Genomic DNA, 20,384 nt, shown 5'->3' on the forward strand with positions numbered 1-20,384 from the left:
AACCCGTGTACCCTGCATTGGCAGGCGGATTCTCAACCCCTGCGCCACCAGGGAAGACCTGATTTTTATATAATGATTGCTTTCTTCTTTTTTTTTGGAGAGGGCCCATGCCACGCCATGCGGCTTGTGGGATCTTAGTTCCCCGATCAGGGATTGAACCCGGGCCCTTGGTAGTGAAAGCGGGGAGTCCTAACCACTGGACTGCAAGGGAATTCCCATGATTGCTTTGTTTTGAAAGAGCTGTTATTGGTAGAAGGAAAATTGCAGCTTTGATTAATGTAATCAAATAAATTATAATTTGTTTTCAAAAATTAGATAATGAAATAGTCCCTTTGGTAATTGCTTATCTCACTGTATGATGCTTTCTCATATATCCCTGTGCCTTCTGTTTTTAGATGTGGAGTGTGGTGGTAGGATGGGGGAGTTTCAGTTGTCCTACCCCAGAGACCTTTTCAGTCTGAAACAACTACTCCAAGGGACATTTGTATTTTAAAAGAATACTGTAAAAATATTTACCTATTTTAACAATTGTCATTTTCCCTGGGAAACTGACACAGATGTCACCTTCTCTGGGAAACTTTGCCTCTCCTAATCTGAATCATTTCTTGAGCCGCTATCATCTGCATTGTAGTACTTGCTACCTTGTATTGTGATTGTTGGATGTTAATGTCAAGAAAAAGAAACTGTCTCAGAACAATGACTGCTTACTGCATTTCTACTTTTTAGCAAAGTAGAAAAGGAACAAGCAGCTGGAAAAGGCAGCAATTAATGATTGGGGAAGCTTTTTTTTAAAAAATATTTTTGGGGCTTCCCTGGTGGCGCAGTGGTTGAGAGTCTGCCTGCCAATGCGGGGGACACGGGTTCGAGCCCTGGTCCGGGAAGATCCCACATGCCGTGGAGCAACTAGGCCCGTGAGCCACAGTTACTGAGCCTGCGCATTTGGAGCCTGTGCTCCGCAACAAGAGAGGCCGCGATAGTGAGAGGCCCGCGCACCGCGATGAAGAGTGGACCCTGCTTGCCACAACTAGAGAAAGCCCTCCCACAGAAACGATGACCCAACACAGCCATAAATAAATAAATAAATAAATAATTTAAAAAATATTTTTGGCTGCACCACACGACATGTGGTATATGCATCTTTAGTTCCCCGACCAGGGATCGAACCCGTGCTCCCTCCAGTGGAAGCGCAGAGTCTTAGCCACTGGACCGCCAGGGAAGTCCAGGTCTGGAAACATTTTTAAAGCAAACATGAATTATTTAGACTTGATTTTGAACTTTTCAGCCCATTCAGTCTATATAATGATGTAGTTCTCTGTTTAGTCACCTTTTTTCAGCCAATGGTGATAGAAGGTAGAACTAAGTAAACTAGCTTCAGTATAAGGCATAACCTGGAGAATTAAGTCTTTATGGTTCATAATAGTACATAAAACTGAACAATAAAATGTCTGTCAGTTAAGTGCTTATTGTCTAATAACAGAACACTAGTATGCCATTCAGATACTCATTTTAATTTTTTTTATTTTTATCAAATTAATTTTTTTTTTAATTTGAAGGAACATGATGAACCTATTCTGAAGCACTTGAAAGATATTAAAGTGAAGTTCTCAGATGCTGGTCAGCCTATGGTAAAAATTTTGAAATATTTTCAATTTTGTAGCATTAGCTGTTTACAAGTAGATAAATGGAACTTTCTAAAGAAAGGTGACATTCAAGGGTTAGACATGGGAGTGGGAAGAAATTAAAACTGATACTTAATTGATGGTAGGAAATAAATGTTTGGACGTTGACAGTTGTGATGCAGTATTTATTCCTTTTCCTCCCTCTGTAAACTATTTTTGAAATATAGTCAATTTTTGATCCTAGATTAAAAATGTATATAAAAATAATAGCAAAGGAACATGAATAAGAAAATGCTTATTCTGTATTAAAAGACATGTGTCTGGGAATTAAGTAAAACAAAAACGTTAGAGGGCTCCCACTTCCCCATTATGAAAGATCAGCCAATGGCTTCTCTCCAAAACCATCAATATTATGTAAAGCATGGGCAGAGGCTCTGTAGGCTATTAGTTCTTATATTACATGTGATACGGTTGGGCTTTTTCTCTGTCAAGCTAGGTTCTAGTCTAAGGTTTAAAGTCCTCTCTGTGGAGATGGGGGGGTGGGGGGTTGGTCAGTTTATTCAGCTGTACCTAACCTATGTCATAAACATGTTACTAAATAGTAGTGTTAGCTGAACTAAGTTTTATTCAGTTTATTTTGTGCCACATTTTGCTTTTAAGATACTTCGGGATTTATCTGACCCTTTCTTTCCCAGAGTAGGACTTTGTCACTTAAGATTTTATATGTTCATAAAAATCATAGATTAAGCTTTATTTACTGAAGCATTGAAATTTATCATGTAGGAATTTAATTACTTTTTATGCTTTTTCTTTTTTTTTTTTTAAGAGTTTTGTCTTAGAATTTCACTTTGAACCCAATGAATATTTCACAAATGAAGTGTTGACAAAGACATATAGGATGAGGTCAGAACCAGATGATTCTGATCCTTTTTCTTTTGATGGACCAGAAATTATGGGTTGTACAGGGTAAGTTTAATTTTATTACTTTAACAGGGTGTTATATCTGCTTTTGCTTTACTTATGATTTGTGATATTTGGTATCTTCTAGTGTGTCTGCTTAGTACATACATACATTTTTATCTCCAAACATTTCAGTAAAACGTTTGCTGAGAAGGGCTTATTCATTTTCCTAGAATTCTCCATAGACCATTACAGATATTTTTCCAAAGGAGTGTACATTTAAATTTATTGTGAGTTTGTGGTAATTGTAAATATATTTATTGGAAAAGTTTGTTTAGAAATAAAAATTTTCTCTTTGTACTGCTACAAAAAGCAGCACAAATTTCCCCTCTAAATTTGAAATTAAATAGAAATTTAATTAGAAAAATCTCAGCTTTCCTAGCAATTGAAAGTAATGTGTTAATTGTGATAGACCATCTCTCCCCTTTGTTTTGGAAGGTGCCAGATAGATTGGAAAAAAGGGAAGAATGTCACTTTGAAAACCATTAAGAAGAAGCAGAAACACAAGGGACGTGGGACAGTTCGTACTGTGACCAAAACAGTTTCTAATGACTCTTTCTTTAATTTTTTTGCCCCTCCTGAAGGTAAATAGTGTTTTACTTTGGGTATTTATGGTTGTTTTATTGTAAGCTTTGTTTACTTTTTATTCATTTGAATTTCTTTTCTCAATTTTGCAGTTCCTGAGAGTGGAGATCTGGTAAGCTGAATTGTTATTTATTTGTTGAATTGTTTACTAAATATGAAATTAAAGGACTGGTTCTTAAATGTAAGGAGTAGAATAGTTGCTACTAGTATTTTGTTCTGAGGCTTGCAATGCATAGAGGAAGACGTTTACGCATATGAAAAATTACTCCATTTAAAATGCTTTTGAGGCTTCCCTGGTGGCACAGTGGTTGAGAGTCCGCCTGCCGATGCAGGGGATGCGGGTTTGTGCCCCGGTCCGGGAGGATCCCACATGCCGCGGAGCGGCTGAGCCTCTGAGCCATGGCCGCTGAGCCTGCACGTCCAGAGCCTGTGCTCCGCAACAGGAGAGGCCACAGCAGTGAGAGGCCCGCGTACCGCAAAAAAAAAAAAAAAAAAAAAAAAAGCTTTTGGTGCTTCTACTGAGAAATGGTGAAAGGCTAGAGTCCTTTCTTCTGAGACTTGCAAATACTGCTGTGAGGGATTCAAGTTTTCAAGACTAGTTTTCTTCCTTATTGAAAATAGAATGTATTAAATCATTTATACTATTTACTAAACACTAACCAGATTGTACTTAGAGTTCTTTGTGTGGTTATTATTCTATTGGAAATTTGGTTTTATGTATGTGGTCATATAGCCAAAAAATGAAATGTGCCTAGCACACAGCCAGGAATGAGGAACAGCCTTAAAGAAATCTACACAGGCAAGGTAGGCTAGTTCAGTTTTGAATTTGGCTTAAGTCTGTTACGAAATATTGATGGTACCAAAACAATCTTGAGTTATGGATAGAACACCTCTGCCTGTGATTAGAATCCTTTCCTTCAAAATCTTCCCCCACGACCCTTTGGTGTTTTATTGTTGTTGTTAGAGTGGATTATGTTGATGAATCAAAATAAACATCCAGGAATTCACAAAATAGTTACTCAGTGTTTAGTATCACAGAACTAGAACTTTAGTATCATGGAGTGATTTTAATTTTGAATAATATCAACAGCATTTCTGTGCTGTACTTTGCCATTAAGTAGAAATCTTAGATTGACTTAGTCTTTATCAAGTAGGACAGTATCTCACTTGGCATTACACAGACGCTTGGATGCTGTCTTTTAGGAAGTGTGAAACGATCTTCTCTGGTCTTATGTGCCATATACATAATGTTATTTGGAAAAGCCTGAGATTCTTTCTTACTGTTATTCCCGTTGGTGTTTTCAGTAATTAATATTTTAAAAAGAAAGTTGTAGTCATATAGCAAAGTTGCTTTTGTAACTTTTAAGCTAGAGAAAACTTAAGCGATAACCAGTATGTATACTGGCCTGCTAACTTATTTTTATTAAAAACCTGTAAACCTAGGGCATATGTAGAGACTATTTGATCATGCACATGTAAGATAATTTTAAAAGTTTAAAGTTAAAAGTGAAGTTGAGAGTTTCTGCATGATTTAAATCCAAGTCTCGCATATGCCAAATTAAATAAGTTATTAAATTCTGTGCTTTTATTTTTCTTTAACAGGATGATGATGCTGAAGCTATCCTTGCTGCGGACTTTGAAATTGGTCACTTTTTACGTGAGCGCATAATCCCAAGATCAGTGTTATACTTTACTGGAGAAGCTATTGAAGATGATGATGATGATGTGAGTGAATTTGAATCCAGCAGTGAAATCGTTTGGTGAGGGTGTGATAGTCAGAATCGGTGAGAGGTTTAATGAATAGTTGCAATTGTTAAAAAGCAGGACAGAATAATTCAAAATTAGGCTGATTACTTATGTCCTTTTAGATAACCTCCTTGAATTAAGTAGGTCCTTTTAGGATCTTTGGGTTCATTTATTATAGTTTTTATTTTCCTGCTATTAGGAAGGCTACTTTCTCTGAAGTAGTAAAACTTTACTATGTTGGGTTAGTGTTGTAAATCCATTACACATCTTTGACCAAACAAAACGTAACCTTGTACATTTTCTACTACTGATAAAAATCTTTATTAGGAAGCATGGAATTTTTATCCATAGGAATATTAAGTAATGATTAAGGTAAAATTAGGCTGCTCTCAAATATTTTGTATATCTTTCTTGTTAAATGGCAATCATTCACATAGCCTTTAGGTCCTTTTTGTACAGGCAAGTAATATTTACAGTCATAGTTATCTGATCATACTTCATCCATGATTGTACTGTGTTCTTTATTTTAATTTTTTAAAGTGTCAGGTTTAGATAATGGCACTGAGCTGGGTGATTCCTGAAGCTATTGTCCTTGTTTTAATTTATAATCAGTCACTATAGGGGATGTATTTTTTCCTCTCTTTAGATATTAGGGGATACAATGGTGGATATTAACTAAATGCTACTTTCAGATGTTTGTTAGTGTCATTCAAATGTCTCCTTTTTTCCCCTTTTTTAGTATGATGAAGAAGGTGAAGAAGCGGATGAGGTAATGTTTACCAAATGAGCAAATAATTCTGTTTAACACATTGAGAAGCAAATTGAGTGACTTATGTATTCCTTTGCTATAAATCATTACTCTGTGATATGGGATAAAAACGTTTTTGGAAAAAATATGGTTTTAGAATTCTACAGCCAAACAATGTATGTATGAGGTTTCAATAAATAAATTGCAAAACTCAGAACATTTTTTTTATTTCAAATAATTCTGTTCTGCTGCAGGGTTATCAGCTCTTTGAAGAAGTCAAAAGCTGCAGTAAACTTTTTCAACGTTGGCTGCAGTAAATCTTTTCAATAAAACCTGTCTGGATGTCTCAAGTTGTGTTGGGAAATCTTTCATATTAGAAGCTTTCAAATTAAATTGCATTGTCACCAAACTCTGTAATCATGAAAATCTGTTGACTTATAGAGTAACTTGTATTAAATTCTCCCCACATTATGAGCCGTTTCTTCCTATTATGTACCTACTTCATGGATGCATTTTGAACTTTAATATAGGAAGGGGAAGAAGAAGGAGATGAGGAAAATGATCCAGACTATGACCCAAAGGTGAGCAAAATTAGTGCTGCTTTCTGTTAAATTTAAGGCAGGTTAAATATGAGTTAGTGTTTTTTAATGTAAAGTTTATTTTAGTCTATTAAAGTCTTTAATAAATCTCTCCTCACTGGCATTTCAATAGTACATGTAATTTCAATGCACCTTTCCTAAGAAACGTTTATTTTTGGTTCTGACCTTTATTTTTCCTACTTTCAGGCGAAATAACCCTAGGTTCTATTTTAATGGCACATTATCTTGGGCATTTTTTTTTAATGTTTTTTTAGAAACACTTAAAATTACTTATTGCTTGTGTTCTTTAGGTTGTTTTCTCCCCAAAGGAAAGCTTATAATAGGTCAGTTTTTAAATCATCTGAAAGCGGGAGTGCACAGGAATAGGGGAGCAATACTCCTAGGTTCTCCCAGTCATCTCTTTGCTCCATATCTGAGAGTCCCAGTTTCTTATTCCTGGGAAGTTGTCATGTGGACTTTATCTCCCACAGAATGCTTAGTATGTTATCAGAATTCATTTGGAACTTCTGGTTTTTCTTTAATGTATTTATTCATTTGCTTGTGCTGTAAAAATACCCAGAAGATACTTTAACCTAGTGAGCAGGTAACAGAGGGTAGTTAAAAAAAATCAAATATTCTAATAGGTATGAATTGGGGTTAACAGCTAAATATGAATGGAATTAGTATTTTAGAATAACTGATCTGTTAAAAGGCAAAAATAATTGGTAATATGACTTAAATTGCTTGGCTATTTTAAGATGGTAGCTTAATGTGTTCACTTTATGGAGTTCATTCTACAATGTAAAATTCGGGCTTTTATTTTTTAGCATTTTTGTGACTTGATAATATTTGAATAAATAATTTGCCATCATTTATTTTTTTTAATTTGGCAGAAATTTTGACAGAACAGTGAGATAATGTGATAATTAAGATAGTTAACTACTATTGAAAAATAAACTGAAGCAGGTAGAAAAAGATAGATTGACTTGTTGTTTTCCTTTAACAGAAGGATCAAAACCCAGCAGAGTGCAAGCAGCAGTGAAGCAGGATGTATGTGGCCTTGAGGATAACCTGCACTGTAATAGCCTAAACACAGCTATTATTTACTTACAGCCTTATGTTTTTGTATTTTCTTGGTAGACTCAAGTTTTTTTTAAAGGAAAGGAACTGATATTTTAAAGACCAAATTTGTTCTACTTAGCATTTTAACTAGTTTTTCTGCCAGATACATTGAATGCACAAATTCTCTCACGCATGTTTGTTCATTGCTACATATTTGGTTCTTCCTGAAGTATTTTTATCTTGTAACTACTAGATTACAGTTATGAAAATGAACAGAACTGTGAAATGAACCAGATTTTTTTGTCTTGCTAATTTTTTTCCTGAAGAACCAAAGTATTTTTTCAGCGGGTAGTTGAATGGGTTTAAGTTCGCTTGCACTAGCTGTGCCTTTCATTACTTTGTTACAGAAATACGGTGACTTGTACTAAGACAATTCATCATTTAAAAAACAATACTTGTCAAGACAAGTATATGGTTAAGAATTTCCAGTAAGACCACACCTGATAACTTAGATTGTTAATGGATTTTTGTATTTCAGGTGACAGTTACTATAAAGAAATCTTATTAACTAATAGTATGGTTATTGGTTACCACAGGGAGGTGAATAAAACCTAGTATTTTCAGAAGTTAAGTCTCATTATTTTTATTTTAACTGTACTTTTAAAATTTAACCTCCATTAACTAAGCATCTTTTCTTTGTGGTAGGGTCTACCTTCTGCTTCCCTGGAAAGGATGAATTTACATCATTTGACAAGCCTATTTCAAGTTTTTTGTTGTTTGTTTGCTCGTTTTTGTTTTTGCAGCCTAAAATAAAAATGTCAAATATAATTTTAGTTCTCCAGAGATAATGTCTTAATTTTGTACTAATTCAGGTAGAAGCAGAGGCCTAGCTTAAATTATGTACCCAGTTTACCGCATTATTGAAAAGGGTGCCAACTTTGGAAGAGGTACTACATCTACTAATGAGAGAGTATTAAAAAAGAAAACAAAATCTTAAATGATTTAATGTTTTTAATAGAAAGATTAAAAGGGTAAATTTTATTTCCTTTGGTCAGAACTAGACAAAAGGCCCCAAGCCTCTACAGTTAATTCCAATTCTTATTCCTTAAAGTATGAGTGTGTCATTTACCCACGCCTTTTGTTTTACTATCTATTAAAATGGGTAGTACTGTTTACTTAACTACCTCACAGATGTGTTAAGGCATATTAAGTCAAATTTTATGAAATGTTTCTCAGTCTCATCAAAAGCTCAAAAGTTTGGACCTATTTGTACCACAAGTATGTGATATTCAGCATTTTATTTATACCAAGGTCTGATAGTTAAACTGGAAAACAAAGATTAAGGACCTTTATTCTGGATCCGGTCAGGCAACCCTTGCAGATCTTTGTGTGGCTCCTATTTTAATAGAAGTGGATGGATGAGCAACTGTTTGAAAAGGTCCAAGAATTTTTTTCCCAGCTCTTTTAATTATGACCATATTGTAGTAAATACTGCAGATATCATGGGACTAAAGTGGAAATAAGACCATTTTTAGAGCGGGGGAAATGCCATTAAATTAGAGACTGTAGAGCCACGTTTAAAATACCTCAGGCGAATTACTGTTACTTTTGGGGATGAACTTTAAAGCTTTGACAGTGAGGATGGACTAATTGGGTTGTAATTATAGGAAGGCCTTAGAGTTCCTTCTATATTAATAAAATTACATTGCGTTCCTTTTTAGAGGTGATAGAGCTTCTGTTTTAAAAATTTAGTATTAAGGTCTTGGAATGTAAACACATTGTGTTCTTTGTATAGTACTGTCCGTTCCTCTCCTGAGATTTTAATTAACTACTGGAAATCCTTAACCAATTGCAGTAGCTTATAGGGGGGGAAAGGGGAAAATGCCATGAAAACGCCTGTTTTTCCTCTTTATTTTCAAAATGATTTTGGTTGTTTTGATTAGACATTCTGTGACTTTTTTTTTCTTTTGTACCCATAGCTCACCTGAACACAGCTTTTTCTGAACTTAAATTTTTTAATCTAAAGATAGAATCCCATTTTTAATGAACTTAAAGAAGTAGCAAAATCACTACTTTTTTTTTTTTTTACTCCTTTAGGAAATAGCTGTTGCCAAAGTGAAGAGGTAGATACCATTTCATCTTGTTATATAAGGGGGAATATGGTTTGCAGAGGAATTGTTTTTTTAAATAAAGTTGGAGTTTCAAGGGATATCAGTGTTCATCTATGCCATCTTTCCAGTTTCAAAATGGTTCTATTCCATTCTAGAAATTTGACATATGTAATTTGAAATCCTTAATAAAACTGCATTTAATTTTATAAAATGTACTGGTGATATTTTGGGTGGTTTTTAAAAAAGAATGAGTATATACTTTCTTTTTTTTTTTTTGAAAGAGTGGAGAGTAGAGATGTTTTGAGTAGGCTATTCAATGCTTAGGCCATGATGGCCTGTAAAATGTGTCATTTTAAGAGCAACCTCCCAAGCTCTGCTAAATCGTGTTTGTTATTGGAAGACTAGACAGAAAGGAATTCCCTAGTTCTACAGATTATACTCTGAGTTAACTATAGATGCTTTTGAGGCCCTTCGAATTTTGTCTTTACATTTTCAGTTTATAGTATTCTCTAGCCCAGGCAGTGACTACCAAGAAATTCTCTTTTTCTCTCTAGAAATGGTAAAATCCCATATGATCACCTGTAAAGTAATGCTTAAATTTTTTTTTATTCAAATATGGTTATAAGCAGAGAACAACAGTTCCATAAAATGATTGGTTTTTAGATTAACATGGATCTCTGAACGTTATTTTATCTAGTTCACTGAAGCTGTATTAGTATTTATGTGACATAAAAATGTCTTAATTGTGTGGAATTGGCTTACAGAGTAGTGCTTTAAAACGTGGGATTCTACCTCTGTTTCCTTTTTAACACTAATAACAACATGTAAACCTTAAAAGGACACATTGGCTTTGACAGAAACATTTTAATTATTCTGTGAACGGGTTATGGTATTCATTGGTGTATTTGATAAGGCCCTTAAGATAACTGAATTAACTGTATATTACTGCTGCTTGTAAGACAGTGAATTTGTGGGTTATCTGAGTTGTAGGCCATTCCCATCATTGAAAATAAAAATAAAACTGAATCATTGTGAAAACCTCACTGTACCATGCAGAAGTATTAAACTATTTAATATTCAAATATTCTTTGCTTGGTTTTAGGGCTTGGTTTAGAATTTGAGTCCTTTTTTATGAGTTAGTCTTATAAAAATTTTAGCCTTTATATTTTTGACTATTTAAGTCAAGCCAAATGTTATTTAAATGTACAGAATTAATGGATAGTTTAGAAGCATACATTCTTTATAGGAACCTTAGGAAAGAGAAATCATATGCTAACATAGATTTTAATCTTCTGCACTGTATATATACTTGGTAATTGTGAACTGGATTTTGTTTTGAAAATCCGTGTTTATAATTTAGGTAGTTTGCTACTTAAAGCACTAAGTCGCTAATAGCTGAAAAATAAATGTAAATGATAATGGTGAAATTAACTGAGATTAACTTATATAGTGGTGATTTTTGTATACTGGTTTAAAAATCCAGATGCTAAAATTATAACTTGGAGAAAGAGCCAAGTTTTTGGATTAATTAAGGATTACTTCAGAGAAATGGGAACATCTTTGTTGGAGTGTAGAATTATTTAAGGATAAATGTTCATTAGAAAACTTAAATTGTATTCAGTTAATTTTATTTTCAAAAAATACAATATACGCGCTATCTTGTGTTTCTTCCGTTTGACATTATATACCATACTTTGTTTTTCAGTTTTTTTAAAAATTGAGGTATTGACTAATTAAGTGTAAAGTAAACGAGAAACAGAGCACAACAATTTAGAAATAATGAATTGCCGGCAGGAAACAAGTTAACCAAATTGCTTACTTTTCATGTTGAGAGTTTATAGCTTTTGTAGATCTCTTATTTTGAGTTTTATTATTTTGAAACTCGGGATGTGTTAGTTAAAAGCAGTACTTTTTAGTTCTTCATCTGTGTGGGTGCTTTTTGTTTTTAAAGAGAAGTCTGTGTCTTCATTGGCCGGCAGGCTATTTGAGGCGGAAGGAGCGGGAGGGGTGGGTGGCCCCGTGCTGTGCCGGCCGTGCTGCGCGGGCTGGCTCTTAGGTGATTGAGAACTTGCCTCGGTAGTGCCCAATCATCACAGGCTTGATTTCCACCTGGTTGAAGGTCTTGCCGTTGTAGACGCCCACCATGCTGCCCGTCACGTTGGACTGGATGATAATGTTGCGCAGGTGCGTTGACCACCTCGGGCTTCACCTCGGGCTTCTCCTTGGGCGGTGCCGCATACCTGACCTTGCGCAGGCGCTTCGGCAGCCAGTGCTGTTTCCTCCGCAGGCGGCAGTGCGGCCGCCGCCACTGCCTCGCGCGCCAAGAAGCTGCCTTGGCTGCTCCTAGGATATGTCCAGCGGTGGGTCGAGGTCCAAGCCACAGTAGGTGAGCTCGTGGAAGGTCTGCTGCTTTCCACTTCTGCTGTCTTGTCGGTTCTTCAGACAGGCTAGGTCTTCATGTATTTTACGTTTGAAAATAAGGAACTGGGGGATGTGTTGAAAAATGCAAGTGCCAGAAGTGGACAGATTTCATAGTATTAATACTCATTTTTCTTTCATAATGAAGTTAAGCAGTTGTTGCTCAGAAACTTCCATGGAGTGGTAAAAGTTTCTGCTAGAATACTCAAATCTTATGTAAGAGCTTTTAGCTGGGAATTCACGGATGAGTAGGAATTTGTGTAGCGAGGATGGAGCCTCCGAGCAGAGAGCAGTTCAGGTGAAGGTTTCAGAGGAGACACAGCATGAGGGTCCTGAAGTAGGACAATCCGTGGCACTTTCAAGGCAGTGAAAGAATGGATGACATAAGGGGCGAAGCCATGGAAGGCTTAGCTGTAGAAGTCCTTTTAAAGGGGTTTTCAAGTGATGATGACTTTTCCATGAAGATAACTTTAAATAAGACATGATTAAGACTAAGAGTCAACCATTCGTAGGTAAGAACATTGGGGCTGGTTAGAGGCTGGGTCTAAAAGTAGGGTAGAGTGTCAAAGTAAGGGATGAAGATTTTTGGGTTTTTTTGTTTTTTAAATAATAGATTCAAGGTTATCTGCAATGAATCCTCTTAAATTCCAGATTGCTTTTTGCAAGGAAGCCCTTATGGATATTGCAACTTTTCTCTAACTCTAAAATTACAATAGTTGAAAGAATTCCTGTACATCCTTTGCTCAAAATCACCATTTATTGTTTTTGCTACATGATTCTATATTCATGCATATATCTTTTTTCTATAGTACTTGACAGAGTTGGAGGCATTGTGCCCTTTTAGCCTCTAAATGCTGTATTTTTTCATTAGGAAGACACAGAATCACAGTATGATTAATCAAAGTCAGGAAATTTTACTGTGTAATCATAATTCATTTTGATGCTTCAGTCATCTCAGATTTGATCAATGGTATCCTTTTACAATTGGTTCCTGTGTGCTTTTGGTGTGTCCTGCATCATTTGAGCTCTTGCATACTTTATAGCTCAGAAAGATTTTCTGGGATCATCTTAGGCTTTTTTGTACCAGCTCTGAAACTGGCTATTTCCCCAAGGAACCCTGGTTCCCTTTAATGGGCAGTGGTAGTTAGAAATCAAGTCTAGGTGATGGGTTTGCTTGTTCTTGGGATGTTATTATTTCTAGGTCTTTTCAGGTGACACACTTAGGAAATATATTAAAAACTGAGTACACACTGAATATTTCAAAGTTAATCCAACACAATAGGATTTTTTTTCCGGCCTTACCCCAGTACATATTTGTAACTACCTTCAAACAGGTGGGCTTAGTAGTAGCTGATCCAACTGAGAATTGTAGGTGAGGTTGCTCTGTAGGAATAAGAAACCATGAATAAAAGTGGAAAAGATTTTCGACTGAAACCTTGGCAGCCCTAGACAAACGACCCTTACCATCTGTTTTTAATGAATATGGGAATAAAATAGTTGATACATTGGATAGTAGAATGGTTAAATATAAGCTTTGGAGTTAATCTACCACTTGTTCTTTTAGCTTCATTATTTTGCTGTCTTGTGAAAGATGGTAGTGGGCACTGATGAGAGAACACATTAGTTCTTGAAGTAGTTCAGGAGTACTTAGAACCTGATACATATAATGAGCAATTAGTAAACATGCTTCCTAAACATAAGAAAATCTAGAATTTGTGGTTGGGATCAGCTTTTATAATAGATTCTGACAGTTAATTTCAGAATTAGTTGGGGGTTTTTTGTTCTGTTTTTGTTGTTGATTCTAAAGGCAAAATGGCTCCTGGCTAAGAGGTGTCCATACTTGTACAAAAGAACCCTGAGACTAAAACTGGATTATAAATATAAACCTATGCCCCCATTTTGAAGGTGTTTGATGTTTTTTATAAAGAGATAAGAAAAATAGAAGAAAAGAATAATTGATCCCCCTTACCTAAAATCAGTCTTTAAAATCTGATTTCATTTTTAAAAAATGCTGATTTATTTCCTTTTGTGAAGTTCAGAAATCATCTAGGGTAAAACTAAATGAAGTTTGACTGTATTTAGATACCTCATGCTCCAAAACTTCCAAGTTGTCATTACTTAGCCCATCCCTTTCCATCCCAAACATTTATTAACCTGGATCCCTGGACATTGTGGGTGGACCGTCTAGGGGTGGACAGTGAGACTTGTCAGTCTTCAGGCCAGATGTGGGTTTAGACCTGGATTAGGCTAGTTGTCTTTTTGCTGTTGAGTTGGCTTGGTGAGTGGACCCAGAACCTTTAGAGCAACTTGCACATCTACGACCTGCCCTGTTTAACCTACATTTGTACTGTTTCAGTTATGCTTGGCTGTCTTTTCTTTCACTTCCTTCTCCTGGGTCTTTTGTGCACATACCTTATTAGCTCAAGTCTCTTTTTCATTGAATTAACACGTACTTTTTTTTGGTTCTTTAGTTCTGAACTGGTATTGCCAGTTCAAGAAGGACTCTAGGAATGCTTGTTCACTGCTGGATTCTCTGATTTCCAGTGTGGAGCCAGGAAGATGGTAGCTGTACAGGAAATTTTTATACAGCCAATGCGTAGATGGAGTAGGGTTTATCTGGACTCCTTCCAGTTTACCAGCCATAATACTGTATGGGGCCATGTAACAAGTGACTGATTCTCATTATTTCAATCTCCTAAGTCAACCAAGATGCTCCAAGTTCCTTTGTAGTTGTCACATTTCTGCATACTGAGTTGCTTATTTTGGGAAAACCAATAAAACCACAAAACTGGACCGTGTATATTGTTCTGTGAACTCAGTGGGGCTATGAGAATGTGGAGAGTTGAATCAATTGTTGGAGTTACCTAATATTGCATAGAAAAGCCACTCGCCACACTTAAAGCATCAACAAGATTTATTTTTGCTGACTGTGCTTGGGTAGTTCATTTCTGCTCTACTGAGCATCATCGGGGCAGCTTTGAAGGATGGGGCCTAGAATCATCTGAAGGCTCTTCATGCACAGGTGGTCAGTGCTGGATGAGACTTCAGCTGGGCTGTGGCTAGAGCTCCACCTAGACTTTGTTTCACAGCATGGTGGCTGGGTTCCAAGAATTAGGCAAAGTTTTATCCTACCCTGGGAAGTCATCACTTCTGTACTCTGTTGGTTATAGTCAAAGCCACCAGGGTTTAATGGGAGAGGACTACATCTTGCTGGAGGAATGATAAAAGTTTGGGGAAGGTGAGAGAAACTGGAATCTTGTAGTGGCCACATTTTGTCTTTGGAAAATACAGTTAGCTATAATACTATTGATAAAACAAAGGCTACAATAGTTTCCCAAAATGAAACATCAGGAAAGGTTAAATTATATATTGTATGCCTGTTTGTGGAGAAAGAACGTTTTACTTTATCATACTGGAATCTTACCATTTGAATTTATCTGGACAATTGAGATTACCAAATGTACACATAATTAGCTCACTGATCATTAAAATGTCAGGCTTGATTAGTAAAAGAACCTTAAATGGTAAGTATACGATGACCATTAAGTACATATTTCTTTTCAAAGGTTGGGTGTATTACATAGTTTGGGGTTCAGAAGAAAGCTTCATTGCTGTACTGTTTGTATTTCAGACTAGGTGGGACTTTGCATTATAAATCTTAATCAGCATTAAAGAAAAACACCCAAATGTGTATTCAGCCATTTAAGGTAATAGAAATAATGTTTTATTTAATCTTAATACTTGTTTGAAAATGGTAATTATTCCCTCTCGACATGTAAGGGTAAAAGGTAAATAACGGGGCTGCCCAGCTGATCTTTGTTGGAGTCAGGTGTTTGATGTCAGCTATTTTGGCCTCTGTCAGTGCTCGCACCTGCTCTGAGAGCTTCATCTTCTGCTTTGTTTTCCTTGACATACGGCTTCCACCTTTAAAGTTGCTTTACTGTCTGACATGGCTGCTGCCACTCTTACCCATTATTTGCAGGTTTTAGGCAGCAGGTGGGGCTGAAGGACGCAAAAGGCTCCTGGCATCCAACCATCTTTAGAGATGGGCTTACGATTTGTGCTTTCAGCACAAAAGTGGGGCTGCTTAATATAGTAGACCCTGGGTAGAACAAAGGCTGGGATCACAGCCACATCAGCCATGCATGCTGAAGAACTTCAGGTTTAGAAAAGGGTTTAGGATATCCTGGAAAACGGGAGGCAAACAGCTGCATTTCAGAAATAAGTAAACCAGTTCCAGAAAGGTGATTTAGGAATACAACTTGAAGATGAATTCTGATTGGAGTCTTATCCGTCTTCCGGGTTTTTCGCTTTTCCTTACGTGATAATCTTTCCCAGAGCCCCTGCATACACAAGTGAAGTTGAGACAATGACTTAAGCAAAAGTGTAAATAGAATCTCATTAGAAGCAAGAACTGCTAAATGTTCCAGTTTCTGATCTGTTAAAGGATGCCGATTGTTAAATAGTTTGTAGTCATGAGTTGTGTGGCGATTTTGTTGGCCTCTAACCTGGGGCCTTGCTTTTCCTGATAGGTTTAGTGGCAGTGTGGAAGCTTGCCATAAAAAGGTTTCCTGGGTTCTATCTTTGGTAAAAAGTGTTCCTCCATCTTTCTGGGCCTGGCCACCCTACAGAATTCTTTTATTCCATCTCTTTTATTCCTTGGTTCTCTGTCAGCTGACATCTGTGATGCACCCTCCACCCTGCAATCTTGGTCTTTGAAACCTGAGTTCCTCTTCTTAAGTAACCTTGCCATTTACAGCAGCACCCAAGCAAGTTTATCATACCACCTGTTTTCCTGTATCCTTGAATTTTTGGAAGGAATTCTGTACACTCACTGCTTTTACTTTTCCTCCTCTACCACCTAAAAAAGCCCTTTGCTTATTTACTGATTTATTCATTTTTTTTGCAGGTGTCAATGATCAAACTGAAGTCTGTTCTCAGACTGTGCTATGTTGTAAAAGAAGACTGCAAAAGAGGGAGTTTCCCCGTGTATTCTAGTCCCTTAAAAGGAGAGATTTGCCCACTGGCTATCCGTCAGATACTTGAGTTGCAAGCAACAGGAGCATTTACCTAGTTTGAGTAGAAGTAGATTTAGGATATTAGGTGTTTATGGGCTCTTACTGGAAGGCAGAGGCTTGGATGCTAATCTGCCAGGGCAGTGCTCAAAGTAAACCTGCAAACAAGTTTTCCAATGCTTCCACTGTCAGTCACTGAAGTACCTGGTGTTTCTCTACTGCCATGCCTGAAGGCACGGAAGTCAGAGTATCAGTACAGTGTTGCCTGCTCAAATGTTACTGAGGTTTAGGGAAAGCAAAAGCAGCACAAAGTAGATAAGTGACGAGCTCACTTAGGGTTGAGTGGAAGGAGCGTCTAAATTGTAAGGGCAGGTAGGGCTTTACATTTCTGTGGAGGGCTTTTCATGCTAGAGTAAGGAGTTGAGATGTTCTCTTATGTGAATAGGAGACCGAAAATTTTCTGTCATAATTTAGGAATGGAAGTGGTAGCAGTGCAGTGTATTAGATAGTGTGGATTCAAGTGGTTGCGCTGTTACAAGAGCATGAATGAGAGAAATGAGAACCTAAAGTTAGGCTGTTGACACAATAGAAAGGACAGAGACAGCTGATTGACAGTGTTTGATCTGTAAACGGGTTGTAATAGCCGTGTTTTGAACGCTTCACAATTCTCAGTTGCTCTAAGCTGTGTTATACAAGTTGGTCACTAGGAGGCACAGTTCATCAACTTTAGGCGAAAAGGAAGGCAGCTAGAGGGACGCATCTGTGAAGAAAAATAGTTCTGTATTCAGTTGAAGAGTTGTTAACCTTTTCAACTCAGCATTTTGGAAATAAGAATCTTTATAAAATATTTTTACTGAATAGAATTTTTAAAAATGAAGAGGTGAATGGCTAAGAAGTCTAAATTGCAGTCTGAACAGACGTTTATGCACTAATGAAGGTGACCTGACTTTTCATGATTACTTGGCTTTTAACTATTTCTTTAAAGACATTTGAACTTTATCCAAATCTTTAATAATGATATTTTTCATGAGTTTCTACTTTATATTGCAAATTAGGAAGTTTATAGATTAAAAGTTTTATAATCTTGTAATCATGTTGTAAATGAAAGTAAACACTTTATAACTTTCTAACTTATGTTAAATGTCTTTAAGCCAGTATTAATGAACTTCTAAGCAGGTATCTGCCAACTAAGAGAAAATTCTATCAATTCAGTTCCATTACTGTGTTGTTTCTTTTTTTTGATTACTCTTACTAGCAAGCAATAGGATGATGTATAAATACCTCTCAATATTAAGCTGCATGCTGCTCAGGAAAAGGAAGGTTTGTAGGATGTATTTTAGATAGCATTTATAGACTATAGTAGCATTTAAAGTTCAGAGAGGCCTAGCATGTATAGTTGTTAATTCCATTTTTTAAAACTATCACCAGGGCTTCCCTGCTGGCACAGTGGTTGGGAATCCACCTGCCAAGGCAGGGGATGCAGGTTTGAGCCCTGGGCTGGGAAGACCCCACATGCCTCAGAGCAGCTGGGCCCGTGAGCCACAGCTGCTGAGCTTGCGTTCTGGAGCCTGCAGGCCACAACTACTGAGCCCCTAGTGCCACGGCTGCTGAAACCCGTGCTCCTACCATGCTCGCAACAGGAGAAGCCACCTCAGTGGGAGGCCCGCGCACCGCGCCAACAGGGACCCAACGCAGCCAAAAATAAACTTACTTAAAAAGAAAAAAACTATTACCAAATACATGTATTGGTATGGCAAGATTTAGAAGTCTTTTCATAAATTCTTGTTTTATAACTTTTATAACTTTGAAAACTTTAAAAAGTAGGATGCATTATGAAAAATCTGTCAAGCATTTGAAGACATTGATTTTCTTTTTATGACAGATGTGGGCTTTTGAGTCTTAAAATTTCTACATATGTTGAGCTCCTCCTGTGTGCCAAGAAATGTATTAGGTGATCGGGACACATAAAAACAATGATTTTTGACCTCTTGGAAGAACTGACATTCTCTAGGAATGGGAACAGAAATAAGCAATAGGAATTATAAATTATTCAGTTATGTTAGGAGGTAATACATGCTATGGGAAAAATTAAGGGAAATTGGGTGGTTGCAGTTTTAGAGTGATTAGGAGAGCCCTCATTGAGATGACATTTGAGCAGAGACTTGAAGAAAGTGATTGGGATGTCTTAAATAGATTATAATATAGATGATAAGACAACAAGGGTAGAATCAGGGAGGCAAAGTTCGGAGGCCACGGCAGTATTTCAGGGGAGAGATTATCAGCGTGGTGATGAAGTGGAGAGAAATGGACAGAATATAGGTATGGTTTGAAGGCATAACCGTTGGGATTTCTTGACTCAGTTTGTGGATTGGGTACTGGAAAGTGAGTAAAGGATTTTTGCAAGGCAGGCATGCTTCTAAACATTTGCCATCCTGGGGTAGGAGTGCAAGGATTTTTGCAAGGCAGGCATGCTTCTAAACATTTGCCGTCCTGGGGTAGGAGTGCAATGGAGACGCCAGTGATTAAATATTTTAAAGTTTTGTTCAATAAAGATCCCACACTACTATCCTGCCAAATACACCTTCACAAGTACCTGGAGGTCCAGGTTTGAAATTCAGATCCTTAAAACCGTGCCAGAAGCTTCCTTGTGAGGAAGCTGATCCTCTGCCTGTGTCCCACTTTGTCTTCCCGTTCCTGCCTCTGAATTGTATGGCAAGGGGCCTCCTGCACGTGTGTGTGGACATTCCTAGCCTGCATGTTCAAAATCTGTCCACCTACCTTACACACTAGTGCACACAATGGTCATGTAATACTCTGAAATAGCCGAGGTCATTTAGGCAGGGTATTTGGAGTGAGTACCTGGAGTATAGTCTAGAACAAGTATGAGTTCCAGATAGGCATGTAGTACTGGCTCTTCAAAGCACAGGGCTCCTTTTGTCTTGTTCTAAGGGCAGTACTGCTGCAAGGGTTTTGGCCTGAACAACTGTACAGATAGAATTGCCATCACCTGAGAGGGGGATTGCAGGTAAGTAGAACAGGTCAGGGTGAGGAGATAAGTTTGGGAGTGCATATATTCTGGTTCTCTAATAGACACCCAAATAGTACTGTAGAGAAAGGGAAAAGGAAAAAATTCAATTTACAGTAACAGTGGCCTGGAATATATAAAAACTGAAGGGTATTTTTTCATTACAGCCATTCTAACCAGCTAAGGCTCTTTAACAAACCATGAACTTTGACTTCAGACCCTTACTGAACCAGTTCTACCCAGGCATTTGTTTTAACCAGTCATATATAAGCCTATGGACTCCATCCTATCCAGCATGCTATTTTTTATTCGCAAAAGCTCCATGAACCCTGCTTTTTGTGATCGAAAAACTCCTCAGACTTTTCCCTCTAGCGAACTACTCAGTGCATGTCTTCACCAGTATGTGTTCCCTTGCCTGGGGGTGTTATTATTTTTTAACTTTGGTAGTCTTTGTTTTATTCTTTGACAACAAGCAGCTGGATATAAATTTGGGAGTCTTGGGCATATAGGTCTTATT

At 37.0% G+C, this 20,384-nt stretch overlaps 1 protein-coding gene and 1 pseudogene across 9 annotated transcripts in view; one reads left to right on the forward strand and one right to left on the reverse strand.

Moving 5' to 3' along the window:
* NAP1L1 (nucleosome assembly protein 1 like 1) overlaps nucleotides 1-9,624 on the forward strand; it is a 34,969-nt gene extending 25,345 nt beyond the window's left edge. For 3 of the 9 annotated variants that reach the window (XM_032644172.1, XM_032644180.1, XM_032644176.1), the window contains 9 exons: nucleotides 1,554-1,625; nucleotides 2,446-2,585; nucleotides 3,018-3,163; nucleotides 3,257-3,276; nucleotides 4,767-4,889; nucleotides 5,650-5,679; nucleotides 6,189-6,239; nucleotides 7,243-7,314; nucleotides 8,004-9,624. In XM_032644172.1, the coding sequence (XP_032500063.1) occupies nucleotides 1,554-1,625; nucleotides 2,446-2,585; nucleotides 3,018-3,163; nucleotides 3,257-3,276; nucleotides 4,767-4,889; nucleotides 5,650-5,679; nucleotides 6,189-6,239; nucleotides 7,243-7,278 (618 nt within the window). In that variant the 3' untranslated portion in view covers nucleotides 7,279-7,314; nucleotides 8,004-9,624. Of the gene's footprint in view, nucleotides 1-1,553; nucleotides 1,626-2,445; nucleotides 2,586-3,017; nucleotides 3,164-3,256; nucleotides 3,277-4,766; nucleotides 4,890-5,649; nucleotides 5,680-5,912 lie in introns of all 9 variants that reach the window. The other 6 variants (XM_032644179.1, XM_032644173.1, XM_032644174.1 and 3 more) reach the window with 3 other exon arrangements.
* Nucleotides 9,625-11,389: 1,765 nt separating this feature from the next.
* Nucleotides 11,390-11,938, reverse strand: LOC116761153 (annotated as a pseudogene).
* Nucleotides 11,939-20,384: the final 8,446 nt, after the last annotated feature.

This window comes from Phocoena sinus, chromosome 10 (genome assembly GCF_008692025.1).
Source record: "Phocoena sinus isolate mPhoSin1 chromosome 10, mPhoSin1.pri, whole genome shotgun sequence".
Taxonomy (NCBI): domain Eukaryota; kingdom Metazoa; phylum Chordata; class Mammalia; order Artiodactyla; family Phocoenidae; genus Phocoena; species Phocoena sinus.